Genomic DNA, 12,919 nt, shown 5'->3' with positions numbered 1-12,919 from the left:
TAAGTGGAACCGCTCGTGTTCCAGTTTGAACCCATTACCCCTTGTCCTATCACTGGTTGTCACTGAGAAGAACCTGACTCCATCCTCGTGACACTCACCCTTTATATATTTGTAAACGTTAATAAGGTCACCCCTCAGTCTCCTCTTCTCCAAGCTAAAGAGACCCAGCTCCCTCAGCCTTTCCTCTTAAGGGAGATGCTCCACCCCCTTAATCATCTTTGTTGCCCTGCGCTGGACTCTCTCCAGCAGTTCCCTGTCCTTCTTGAACTGAGGGGCCCAGAACTGGACACAATATTCCAGGTATGGTCTCACCAGGGTGATAGAAGTTGGGGGCACAGCCAGGGCCCAGGAAGCCCCAAGAACTTCCGCCATCAGCTGCATCTCATGGCTGGTTTCCTTCTGCAAGCTGGGAATTCAGCTCAGGCACCATCACAGACCAGCTCCCAAACACAGGCCGTGAAATCAGTGGGGCATGCAAGTTGCATGTTAGATCATGAGGTCCAGTTTGACCAGCTACACTGGACAATTTGAAAGCATAAACCATGAGGAGTCCTGTGTCAGAGAGCAGTAGTATTAATAGCAACAGAGGAGACTGCACTTGGAAATAAAATATGAAGATACAAGGGAGTCAAGATAACCTGCTCACCTCAGAGCACCTCTTTCTGCCACTGTTGCTATAGGGCAGACAGATGGCAATATATGTTCTTACCTCACTGTTTGACTTTTTCAAATCATTAAGCAATGCTTATTGGAAACAAGAGGAGTATAAGCCAGGTAATGACTCAACAGTGTCAGCCCTTCACAGTCATCTTCAGTCCTTACATACTCTGTGATTACAACATATTAAAGCTATTTTGCTTTTTCCTTTCTAAAATATGAAATATGCTTGACACTGTACTAAACATTAAATGCTAAATCACTTAAATTGCCACAAGATCAGAATTTGGCTGCTAGATGTATGCTAAACATTCCTGCCTACTTGGGGGCCTGGTGTACCTCATCTGTGAGCTACCAAAGCACATACTATGCATAAAGGGCCAAAAGCTGTGTGATTATTTGCCTCTGCAAACCTGCAGGCATCACCAAGATTGACAAGGGCAGAAATTAGTCTGTGGTTCAAAGAGCTTTCTCATGTTAAGGCTGAGAAGAGGTTATGCTCCGATGTCTGTATTTACCAGATATACCTCCAGAGATAGGGCAATATGCCCTAGCTTTTTAATTTTTTTAAATTATTATTATTTTTTGCCATAATCACAATACAGACCCATTTTCAGAACTGTTTAGCAAACACTAGACAATGTTCAGCCCTTAACTTCATCTAAGGCAGAGGTAATCATTCCATGCTGCATGGTGTGCTGGGCAAGTCAGCTGAAGGAACGATTTCCAAGCTAACAAGAAAGTTCTAGAAGGAATTTTGTTTCAATCACCAATAAACACAGCCCTAGAACAGGAAAAGGTTAAATTTGCACCCTGTCAGCTCTGTGCAGAGGTGTATGCATGCTGTGTTTAGATCTGGGAAGGTACTTGGCAACCTGGCTGGGGCTGTCTCTTTCACTCAATGCTGAACTGCTTTCAGGTAAAAACTGCAGCAAGAGCAAGGTGCTTGGAGCAGATCACGGCAGTTTAAGTTTGGCTATATGTTTTAGGAGAGAACAAAATTTTATTGAAATTATGTACTGAGGTTTATTTTTGCATTGTTTAATCTGTAGAGAATATAATCATTCAGAGAAAAAAAATACTAAAAGAAACATCTGATAGAACATGCAAATTTAAGCATTATTTTACTTTCACAGAAATAGAGGGCTTTTTTTTTTTTTTAAGTTATATGTGATTAAACCAAATTTTAAATGGTGAGATTAGTTTGCCACAAGCTGAATTGCAGCTTCATATTTTGCATGCAACAACTCAGTCTAGCAAACAAAAAACCCTAAGTTTAACTTAGCTCTAGTTGACAGAGATTTCTTTAATGTTTGTATACTTTGCTGAAATAAGACCTAGGAGATATCCACAATACTTCCTTGTCATATTGGGTCATTATGGGGCTTAGCCTTTGCTATCTTAAATAATAGAATTCAATAATACAACTTTCCTTAAAAAAAATAAAATTTTTAAACATCTCTTTGGAAGGCTGATTGTTCATGTTAATAACTGCTATGTTGGAGCTGTAAATAAGAGTTTTTTTCAGTTATTCTAGAAATCCTGTACCTGAAGAATACATATTTAGGCCTCAGGCATTCAGGAAACCGTGCAATTGGTCTCCAGCTAAAAGCTAAAGAATCATGGAGATAAAAGTGGATTTTAGTTCCCGACTTCTCTTTTTTTTTGAGTGGCACCTACTTAACTGCCACAAACATTTTTAGCAGCAGTTGTTGTTTCTTCTTAGCTGCATTCCAGCACTCATTTTTTTCAGATGCTTCGCTTACGTTGCAGCCTGCAACTCTACCTTACTGGGTAAAGCAATGGGGTACTCACATCCCTTGTACCACTGAAGACAAAGGAGTTCTACAAAGGACTTACATCAGCAAATGAACAAGTCAGCACAAAGAAAGGAAAAAAAAAATAAACAACAAAAAGCCTCCCAAACCCCCACCTGCCATCTAGTGTTAGGCTGGCAAAGAGGCAGCATAACCCAAGTAAGGCAGGCAGATATCACAGTGGAGAATAATGTGAGAGGTAAGAAGGGAGAACCATAGCAAGGACACAAGGCCGAATTTAGCTCCGGTTCAACACTATTGAAATCTGCTGAAGGTGAATTTTAATTAAATCTGCTACAAGTAAGTTAAATATATTCCAACAAAGTAATTATACGTGAGCAAAACTGTAACAGAGAAACACAAATATAAATTGGGAACCTGTTCAAATTGACTCAGTTCAATTACATTAATTATTCTTAACTGACAAAGTGAAGCAACATTTGCTCTACATTTCCTAAAAAGTCATACTCATGTTAGTATCGGCTCTTTTCTAAGGTCTTGCCCAGAGATGTGGTAGATGCCCCATCCCTGGAGACATTCAAGACCAGGCTAGAAGGGGCTCTGCACAACCTGATCCAGTTGCAGATGTCCCTGCTCATTACAGGGGTGTTGGACTAAATGAGCTTTGGAGGTCCCGTGCATGCCAAACTATTCTGTAAGTCTGGTTATGTTTTTTTCTTAGGTGGGATTGCTTCTGAAGTCAGAGCTATAGAGCATAGACAATAACATAGCTGAGGAGAGAAAAGAAGAGCAGAAGCCAAGACTAATAAAGTTTACATATAGGAAGTTTATATGCAGAAAAGTCAGGTACTTTTCAAATATTGTTGCTTGGAAGCTCATGTTTGAAATACTGAAAGCATTGCTTTGCTTCTAACACAAATATCTCCCGTTTTGTCAAGGGAAAGCAAAATAATGCTGTAAAATCCATCTTACATGCTGTCACAGTCTCATTATTAGTCTGTATAGAAAAAAGATAATTTACAAGCTTTGTAGAAATCAGAAGGAATGGCCATTTCACACCATATCTAGAAGGGATAAGTAGGATTGACTCTTCTCACAGCTTTCTAACTGCCTTTCTGGTATATGCTGAAGTGATACCAGGAATGCATGAAAAATATGAAATAGAATTAGTGAAATACTGTAACTGGAGTGCAAGAGCTGGAAAACACATCTTACAAGCAGGAAGGTGAGAAACCACAAGTGGGACACTTACGGTTTATCCAGGGATGGAAGATAATTCACACAACAGGGCTGTGGTATTGAGTGCAAGGGGGTTTTCGGACAAGACACTAACTGCTTAGTCATGCAAAGGCAGACACAGTGCTGCCAGATGGGATTTTTCCTGCACACTTACCATGTGAAAATCATCAACAAATTAAACACTACACAAGATAACCACTGGTAGGCATGATACACAGAAAACAAATGACATGCACTCATGAGAAATGAAGTTTGGATTTCAGTTGTTGGACAGCTGAACTCAAAGTACTGCGTCTTGACCTGTGGCAAACCAGTGTTACACCCTCTCCTTGCTATTGCTGGTTTTGTGGATTACTGTGCTGAGTGAGGTGGTCACACAATATGGGACTAGAAGCAGATTCTGAAGTCACAACCCTCTCACATACAAACAGCAGCCTCTGGCAGGAGCAGCCTACAGGGCTCCCTCTTACAGTACATTTGATAAAGCCCATATAGTTCCCTACCACTGAAATGGTACATTCTGCAGGCTGCTGTATGTAGCTACTTTTACTTTCTACACAAAGAAAGTGAAGATATGAGATAATGCTACTGTCACTGTACCTATATATATATATAATTATCTATAATTATATATAATTATATATAATCTTCACTGAAGAGAAAAAAAAAAAGCATGTTGAAGTGAACAGATTACAAAGAGAAATTCTGTTCATTTTCCATCAATAAAACCAGCACTATTCTCAGGCATATCGCTGTGTGGAAGACAGGGAATCAACTTTACCATGAGACAGATGACGTTCAAACTAGTTCTTTAAAAATATGGTATCCATTTCTACTTGCTTAGACAGAAGATAAATGCAAAGATAACTTACTAGCATCACCAGTCTGACTTCTCAATATTGCTTAATGACCCCATCAAGCTGATGTTCTGTCTTTAATGAAGAGAAAAATGCAAAGAACTAGTGCCATGGTAGCTGAAAGCTTCCTGTCTTTAAAGATTATTTTCATCCTTAGCTATTAGGAGATAAAGCTATTCTTTTCATTTGAATGATTTCTTATTGAAGAAGCAAGATAGGGGCTTTTTTGTAATGGAGTATCAGAGCATAAACAGGAAAAGTTTGTTCCCAGAAGAGACAAGCACATTTTTTACAGATTCAATTATCATTTATTTATTCTCATTAAATAGGATATCTTCCCTCATACACTTGGAATGTCTTTAAAAAAAAAAAAATCAAAATATAGTCAAAGTTGAATTGCTATGAAAAAGAGTAAGAAAAAGCTTACAGAGATTCATTTGCAGCTGATTTATAAAGTTAGCACTTCAGAACAGCATAAATTTCTTATCTCTGAAATTAGTATTGACTTTCTTAAGCAATTGATTCCATATGAACAAAATATGAGTAGAGTCCCAACAGTGATCTATTCTGTAAAGAAATCATTTAAGACAGTTCAGAAACAAATACAACAAAATCCTCCGAAATACAGAAGTGAAAATGTATACTAAGCAATTGAAGTGTTCCATTTTCCTATTTGTCATTTTTCCTTATTTAAAATAGTTACTAAAAATCTATTATTACAAGTCATTACAGTTTTTCATGTCCAGATCACTCGCAGTATAACTGTCATATGCTCACCCAAAGGTGTACTTTAATACCTGAATATCCAGTCACCATCACAAAGCAAGGGCCCTGTCCTGCAATCAACCTCCCAGAGGTTTCAGGCTTTGCTGGCAGAGAACTCACCATAAACTCAGACTTTAGAGAATCCAAGGCTACAATCCAGAAGAAAGCACCTTTCCTTGGTAAGTTTAGTGCTTTTGACTGTATGTAACTGCTGACAGTCATTGTAGGAATAGGATGTAAGGCAGAAATATTAGATCTAAAACTGCTGTTGTAGGATATTCAGTCTCTATTTATAGTCAGGCTGAAGCATCTTGGAGGGGTCCCTGGATGGCAATAGCTTCAATCTCAACTCGGGCACCCTGTGAGAAAACAGTGAAGAAACATATTAGGAATTTAATACACCTATTTCACAAAGCAACTGGATGTATAACACAACCTTGTAAGAACAGAGTGGCATGTGAGGGTGATTATACTTCTGACAGTTGTATTACTAATTTGGCAATGTAAAGTAATATTGAAAATTCACTTTATACTTCTTTCAGTATCATAACCCCTTATTTCTAGTGTTGTAGCCATCTTCCATCATACAGAAATGTCTCATTATCAGATCTCTTATCTGTGGGAAGAAGCCAGGTTTATGTAGAAACAAAAGCTAAATACTTAAGATTATTATTGCAATAATTGCAATTGAAACTATTCCAGAATAAGAAAAGCTGTCAGAATGCTTCAGAAGTAAAGAGTTTCAGAATATTTTTTTTGTAGGCAGAAAAGTGACACTTACTTTTGGCAAAGCAGCAACCTGATAGGCTGCTCTGGCTGGAAAGTTTGTCTTAAAAACTGCAATTTAAACAGAAACATCCACCAATCACTTTACTTTGCTTGAAAAAACACAGTTCAAAGCCATCTGTGCAAAATGAAGTCATCAGAACAGTTTCAGGTTCAAGGCTACAAGACAAATAGTCTTCTGTGCCAGTTATTGTCCCGTTCCCCCGCCCCCCGCCCCCCCCCCTTTTTTTTTTTTCCACTGACTGCTCTAACATCTCAGCAAGCTACCATTCATCATCAAGGAGCCAGCCACAGTCATGATCTCACGGCCAGTAATAACCTGCACCCTACTGACACAGCATGACCAATTTTGCCAAAAAAGAAAGATTAAATCAGAAAGGTGGGAGAGGGCTCTTTCAGAGAGCAAGAGGGAGAAAGATGCCCCTCTGCCAAAAGAGCAAAGATCTGAAATTTACATAAAGTCAACAGGGGGGGGAACCTTACTCATATTAAATGAAAGCAGAGGAAAGACAGCCCCTTGACTTACTCCTCCATTCCTAATTAGGCCTGGACCCATGATCAAAGAACAGCAAGGTAAGTGCGTGTTGAACTACAGGTAGGAGGCAACAAGTAAGTAAGTATCCAGCTGGGCTGTTTTTACCCTGCTTAAACACAATCCCATTTTGACATGCAGAACACTCTGTTGGTAGCTCAACAATACAAGACTTCATTCAAGACCAGATATTGCTATCTAATTAAAACCCAAAGCTATATAAATAAGGAGCTTATGTGCATACTCTCCCAAGTTCTTTGCATAATATGGCTCATTGGAATCACCTATTTCATTCTACATCCAATTCTGTAAAACAAGCATTATTCTTCTATTCTCAAGTGGAGCAGCATGGCTCATCCTTGTACAAAAAGTGAAACCTTTAACAATAACCCACAAATCATTCAAAGATACACACAGACTCTAAAGAAATAGAAATACAAAATCTAAAATTAAGTATTTGAAGGGTGTCTACAGTAGAATTATATTGGGATAACACAGCTAGAGGCACAGAACATCAAACTGTAGGGACAGCAGGGGCTGATCTTACCATGACAGTGAGTCATGGTGTGGTAGGACATGAAGGCACAGGAAATTATGCTGTACTTGAACTGGGGCTCGCAATTATTTTTTTAATGTTATTTTTACTGAAATCTCAAAAAAGTCTGGAACTACATCATCTGAATCACTAAAACATTTTCCTTACCGTGAATATAATTTGTTACACAAGCAATACTAGTCAAACAGAAACAACAACAAAAATCTACTTACACTGTTTGTAAATATCATTAATATCATTGAAGTCCTTCATGTCTGCCATCAAAACCGTAGCCTTCACAACTAAAAATTACATAACCACAGTTATTTTTAGACCCCTAACTTGTATGCAAAAGTTGAAAATCTTTAGTGCATTTCTTACTTTTATTAAATAAGTTTCTCTTGCGTGTTCTAAACACTTTCATAAGTTTTGCATACAGATATTGACCACCTAGATAGTTGCCACCTAAAAAAAAAATCTGAATGCCTAGTACATAATAAAACTTGAAGGAATTAAACATTCCTGACCAGCTCAGAAAAATATCCATTTTAAATTTCAGTCTAAACCAAATTCTTCCAAGAGGCACAAAATCGGTAAGCAGGTACATTAAAAAAGCTGTTGTAAGCCAACTGTTGGCAATAAATTATATCATATATAATATCTACTGTCAAAAGAAAAGTCCAACAAAGGCCTGAAAATATAGCCTATGCTAGAATGTTTTACCCATGACTACCCAAGCCACCATTAATCCTGGTCTGGTTCCACAAAGTCCTCCCCCCAAAAAAGTATTGAAAGTGCTTAGAATATTAACACCATAGATATAAACCTTCTTTTACCTGGAGCAAAGCCTAGGAAATACCTGCAGTTGGTTGCAGCTTTGTCTATGCCTGAGCTTTCCCAGTTAGAGTTAAAATATTAGCACCATGGGCAGAAACTTTTGGTGAAAGGCAGTATTCCATCGATACCCATTGCAAAGACTATTTTTTTAACCCAGACTCATGATTCCTTTCATTTCTTCCAGATAGTGATAACAACTGAATGTTTAGCATACAGCAATTTGTTTTAGCCCAGGTGAAAACAACCAGGTTTGCCACCATCAGAGCAGCACTTACCATTGCTATAGTCACAGCCCGCAGCTTTCAGGATTTCTCCCATGTTCTTTAGAGCCTAATGAAAAATGAGACACAAAACTTTAAATACCAGCTGGGTAAATACGTAAATATGAGTAATATGTAATATGAATAATATATAAATATGAGTTGTAACTTGGCTACATCCATGTTATAGTATAAGTTCACCCAGAAAATCTTCAATGGTCTTCAATGGGCAAGAAAAAAGAACAAAACACACTAATCAAAGGGAGCTTCTAATAAACAAGGATTAAACCATCCATTGATTACCTGTAATAGGATGAGATGGAGCTGCATCATGCATTTACTTCACACCACCTCTTTGCTGCTAGGAGAACAAATCTTTCCCCAACTCAAGCCAAGGTTTTTAACTGGGGTCTGAACCTTTGTTACCAACACCAATTCTTTCCTACACAAAATACAGATTCCTCTCCTGACCTCTAATTGTTTGAGTGGAAAAAAAAACAAGATTAGGATGGAATTATTTCCTCCTGCTCTTCCCCCCATCTTGGAAGTTGTGAAATGTGTTCTTCAGGCCTCTTCAATTTCTCCTGAGTCCATGTTCAACTAAGCACATGCAAACACCATGAAAAGTTTATTGCTAGAAGACAACTTACCTGCCTAGCTTCTTCCTTTGCCCCTCCAGGGACAAGCTGCCCAGTGGAAGGTTCTGTTCCTATCTGTCCTGCAATATACATCGTCCGGTCCACCAGCACTGCTTGGCTGAAAACATAAGTGACATTTTAGGTTTAATGTTTCCCCATCAAAACAATTAACTATCTAAAAGCACATTTTGCATTTTCTTCAGGAGTTTATAATATCTCAGAAAGAGGACTGAGGTTACGCATGTACAGGTTTGGACATTCTGTCTGCTTATGCTTTGGGAGAGCTGGGATTAGATGACCTATGGAAGCACATAGCTCTAGTTTTGAGGAAATAAACCCTGTTTCTCACAAAGACACAACACTGAACTGAGCTACAGAGCTTTTGCACTGCAGATAGCACAGAGGGCAGGCAGAGTAAATAAACACATTTTTTACACCTGCTCAGATAAATATTCCATCCTAGTTCAAGAGGCAGACTATACCTTTCATCCACATCTCAGCTGCAGTGCAATGAAGAAAACAAACAAAACCCATCACCAACAAAAAACCAACACCACCAGAAAGAAAAATTATGAGAGCTGATTAGAAAATTCAACATTTTTCTTCTGAAGCAGGTACCATGATAATGAGTTAGAGCTGTGAGGTGAAGCCCTGCACACTAGTTCTCTGGCAGTATTCCTCCAGAGTTATTAATTTTGCCAGTCAGCACAATACCTTCACAACTCCATTCCCAGAACAATCATTCTCACTAAATAACCCAAGTGACCTGTTGGCTGGGTTAACTCAGAAGAATGCAGAATTCAAGGTATTTGCAAAACATTTTTATAAGTGTCAAGTGTGTTTTTGCTAAGTAGAGTCAGCAACTATTAAGGTCTCTAATTGCCATGAAGAGATTAAAATACCAAAACAAAGATTTAGACTATCTAGCGAACATTATGCAAGAGACATAATTTACTCCCCTTCAGCTAGTAATTAAAGATATTCTGCAAAGAAATTAGAGAAAGATTCTTTGAAAGTGTTCATGGCATTTCAGCACTGTTATCTTTTCTCTTCCCATTCCACAAGGAAATGCATTGTTTTGACAGTTCAACAATCCTCTCAAGTTATGCAAACTAGAGTTAGGCACCTCCCTTAAGTATCTAAATTCAAAGGTTAGCTTCCCTTTAATGTTAAGGAAGAGAGGGACTCTTTCAGAGAACAATTTTATTACATCTCTCCTCTTAACTGAGATTGACTCAATTCATTGACTTCACAGGGGACCAACCCAATTTAGGGACTCAGTAAAATGATTACAGTTAGGCAATCCAAAGAACACCGTCACTCCCATCTTTTACCCCATTATTCTGTAATTTCATAAGGGGAAAAAATAGTCCGTAACTCATGTGATATAGTAAAATATCCCATATGGTGAAAATTCCACCACCAACTAACAGAACTGGAGTAAATCACAAAACTACAACATTTAAAGAAGAGAAACAAGTGAAGTGGTTTTCTACCTGATATAATCTTGTTGATAGAAAATGTGTTTATGAACCAAACACACAGGCTTCTTTAATTTATTTTCTTTCCTACCACGTCCTGCTTTGTTTGAGGCACAGGCCTTTGGACCACAAGCTTCTGTTTCAGTTTGAAGCACAAAGAACCACGCAACAGGAAGGTAAGAGCTCTCTAAAAGGAGATTGTCTTGTACAGCTTATTATAAAGCAAATGACACAATGAAATATTTATCCCAACAAAGGCCTTTGAACAGTCCTAAATCACAAATAACTGGAGAAATGACAAGCTGAAGCCTTCTGATACCACTGCCTGATCAACATCTGCAGCAGTCTTAGTGGGTCCCCCTCCCCTGCTCCCCAACTTTCTTCTCTTGATATGCTCACAGGTGGAATCCTCCATTCACTGAGACTGTTAACAATTTACCTACTGAAGGGCATCATTCTACTGTAGGCAAACGCATGAGTGAACTTCAGAGAAACTTCAACTACACAAACCACAATCAGACCTTAACTGCAGATGTATCCTATAACTAGGGTCAGCTGTAGCTACTCTTTAATCTCTGATTCAGCAGAGATCTGAGTATGTGCCTGAAGTAATTCAGGTTTCAGTATGCCTAAGTGCGTATCTGGACGGACACAGCAACCTCAGAAGAACATCATCCATCAGAGAGAGGGTGTTAAGAAGCACACTCTTAAAGACAAGGACTGCAAAGAAATCAGATATTCTTAACACAAACATAAGAGCAGTATCTCTTTAAAAGTTTAATATAATTAATGAGAAATATATATACACACACACATACATACTCACACATGAGTCTTTATATATCTACCTACCTATCTCAAGGTACTGGAAATTGGATGCAGTAAAGCAAATACAAAAATACATTTAAAACAGGTCACCAAAAAGCATACTGAAGGGCTGTAGCTGAACCAGGAATGCAGCCCATACATGCCAATTTTCCCTTCCATATTAAGACCTCATTGATCTGTTACCATGCTCAGAGTCCACAGCAGAGATGCAGCAGTTAGTCCTTGTGCAGCTTTTGCTCACTGGACTTTGACAAGTTTGCCAAAATCTGATAAACTAAGTTAGTGATAAACTTATTGATGTTAGAACTGTTACACAATTAACAGGCTACATAATAGGCAATATTTCATCAAGAACTACCAATAAGCACAAAACGCTGGAGTGCAGTTAAGCCACAACAGAAGTGGGGTGCTATGCTGCAGGCTAGGCCAGTTGGGGTGCATTTGTGGCCAGTTGGTGTGTGTTTGTGCAGCTAAAGTACTGTTGCCTTCCCACGTCTTAGATGTTTTTCTAACTACAAGTGATGCCAGGCCCCTGGCTGCAATGCGCCAACAGTTTATTGTTTACAGAAGTTAAACATTATGTCACGTCTCTCTGCTTCTACACTTTGTATTTCTCAATCTGTATGATTCCTAAAAGGACACACAGTTTGAAGCTCTGAAAGCTCAGTTCCAAAGTAATGAAGACAAAAAAATGCACCTGGACAGCACCAAAATGCTACAAGAAGAGTTTAAACCAAAGGACTCTGTGTTAATATTAGGAAAACAAAGCTTGAATGGAAAATTAAAAGCTCTTAGAAAATGCCCTGATAAAAATCAATCAGAACCTTAGATATAAGAGTCTATCACAGCTACTGAACATTTTTTTCACATCAAGGTAGCAGAGAAGCCTTTCTCCAATTAAAATAGGGATTTATTTTTTTTACTGCATTCAGAGCTGTTGGTGCTAACAACCTATGAAAACATTTAACAACATCTCATGTACTTTTACAGCTGTTAGTTTTTAGATGGAAAAGCATTTATAACCTGCTGGCAGCCACATTCAAAATAAGGGAAGATTTGCAGTCCCCAGGCAGTGAAGTCTCCAGCTGCCAAAGCACGTCCTGGGTCGGGTCCGACCTTCACTGTCCATCACCTCCGGAGCCAGCAGGCACTGCCAGCTTGCCTCTGTAACTCGCTTTTTTCTAAGCAAGCTTTTTTTCCCCTTGAGAGGAATCATTCTTTCTCTTGCATATTTTTGTTTGTTTTGTTTGCTTTGTTTGTTTGTTTCCATTCACTGCTCATCACTAATTCCATAATTATTTCCCCTAACTTACTTTTTGAGAAACATCTTACAACCTCTCCTAAAACGACCAGGACCCCTGGCAGCCGGGCTATAGTTTCCCGCTGGCACCGCAACCCCTTTGGTGCCGCAGCTGTCCCTGGGGGGTTCCCGGGGAGCAGACCAGTCCCTGTTCGGAGGGCTCCCGCACCGCGGCCCCCTTGGGCCGCCTGACAGACCTCCCTCCAGGGACCGCCTCGAACCCAAGCGGCAAAACCTGCTCACGCACTCTTGCTTCTTCCGAGAGACCTCGCTCTCTCACAGGCGTACCTGTAGGGGCCCAGCGCAGCGGGCGCCTTAGAAGTGCTGATTATTTTCTTCACCAGCGAGGCCATAACTGCTGCTGCTGCCTGAGCGCTATACCAACAGTGCCCCCCGCCTGCCCAATATAACGCTGCCGCGACAAGC

At 39.3% G+C, this 12,919-nt stretch overlaps 1 protein-coding gene across 1 annotated transcript; it reads right to left on the bottom strand.

Annotated features, from left to right (window-relative positions):
• Positions 1-4,556: 4,556 nt before the first annotated feature.
• Positions 4,557-12,904, bottom strand: RIDA (reactive intermediate imine deaminase A). Its single transcript, XM_082044675.1, has 7 exons — positions 12,782-12,904; positions 8,897-9,002; positions 8,262-8,316; positions 7,383-7,451; positions 6,078-6,133; positions 4,825-5,655; positions 4,557-4,659 (listed from the first exon to the last, which is right to left on the bottom strand). Exons 1-6 carry the CDS (start codon positions 12,844-12,846, stop codon positions 5,593-5,595), a joined length of 414 nt encoding a protein of 137 aa, XP_081900801.1. The 5' UTR covers positions 12,847-12,904; the 3' UTR covers positions 4,557-4,659; positions 4,825-5,592.
• Between the last annotated feature and the right edge of the window lie 15 nt (positions 12,905-12,919).

This window comes from Streptopelia decaocto (genome assembly GCF_964273445.1).
Source record: "Streptopelia decaocto genome assembly, chromosome: 2".
Lineage (NCBI taxonomy): Eukaryota > Metazoa > Chordata > Aves > Columbiformes > Columbidae > Streptopelia > Streptopelia decaocto.
Note: the sequence above shows the minus strand (reverse complement) of the source record. Positions and strands in the feature narration are given on the sequence as shown.

Bases quoted from the DNA above. Each gene is read 5' to 3' on its own strand.
- RIDA (XM_082044675.1), bottom strand. From the start codon at position 12,846: ATGGCCTCGCTGGTGAAGAAAATAATCAGCACTTCTAAGGCGCCCGCT. The intron at 8,317-8,896 runs GTAAGTTGTCTT...ATTTTTCATTAG, and splicing joins CAAAGGAAGAAGCTAGGCAG to GCTCTAAAGAACATGGGAGA. The intron at 7,452-8,261 runs GTAAGTGCTGCT...TGTAATTTTTAG, and splicing joins GGGCTGTGACTATAGCAATG to TTGTGAAGGCTACGGTTTTG.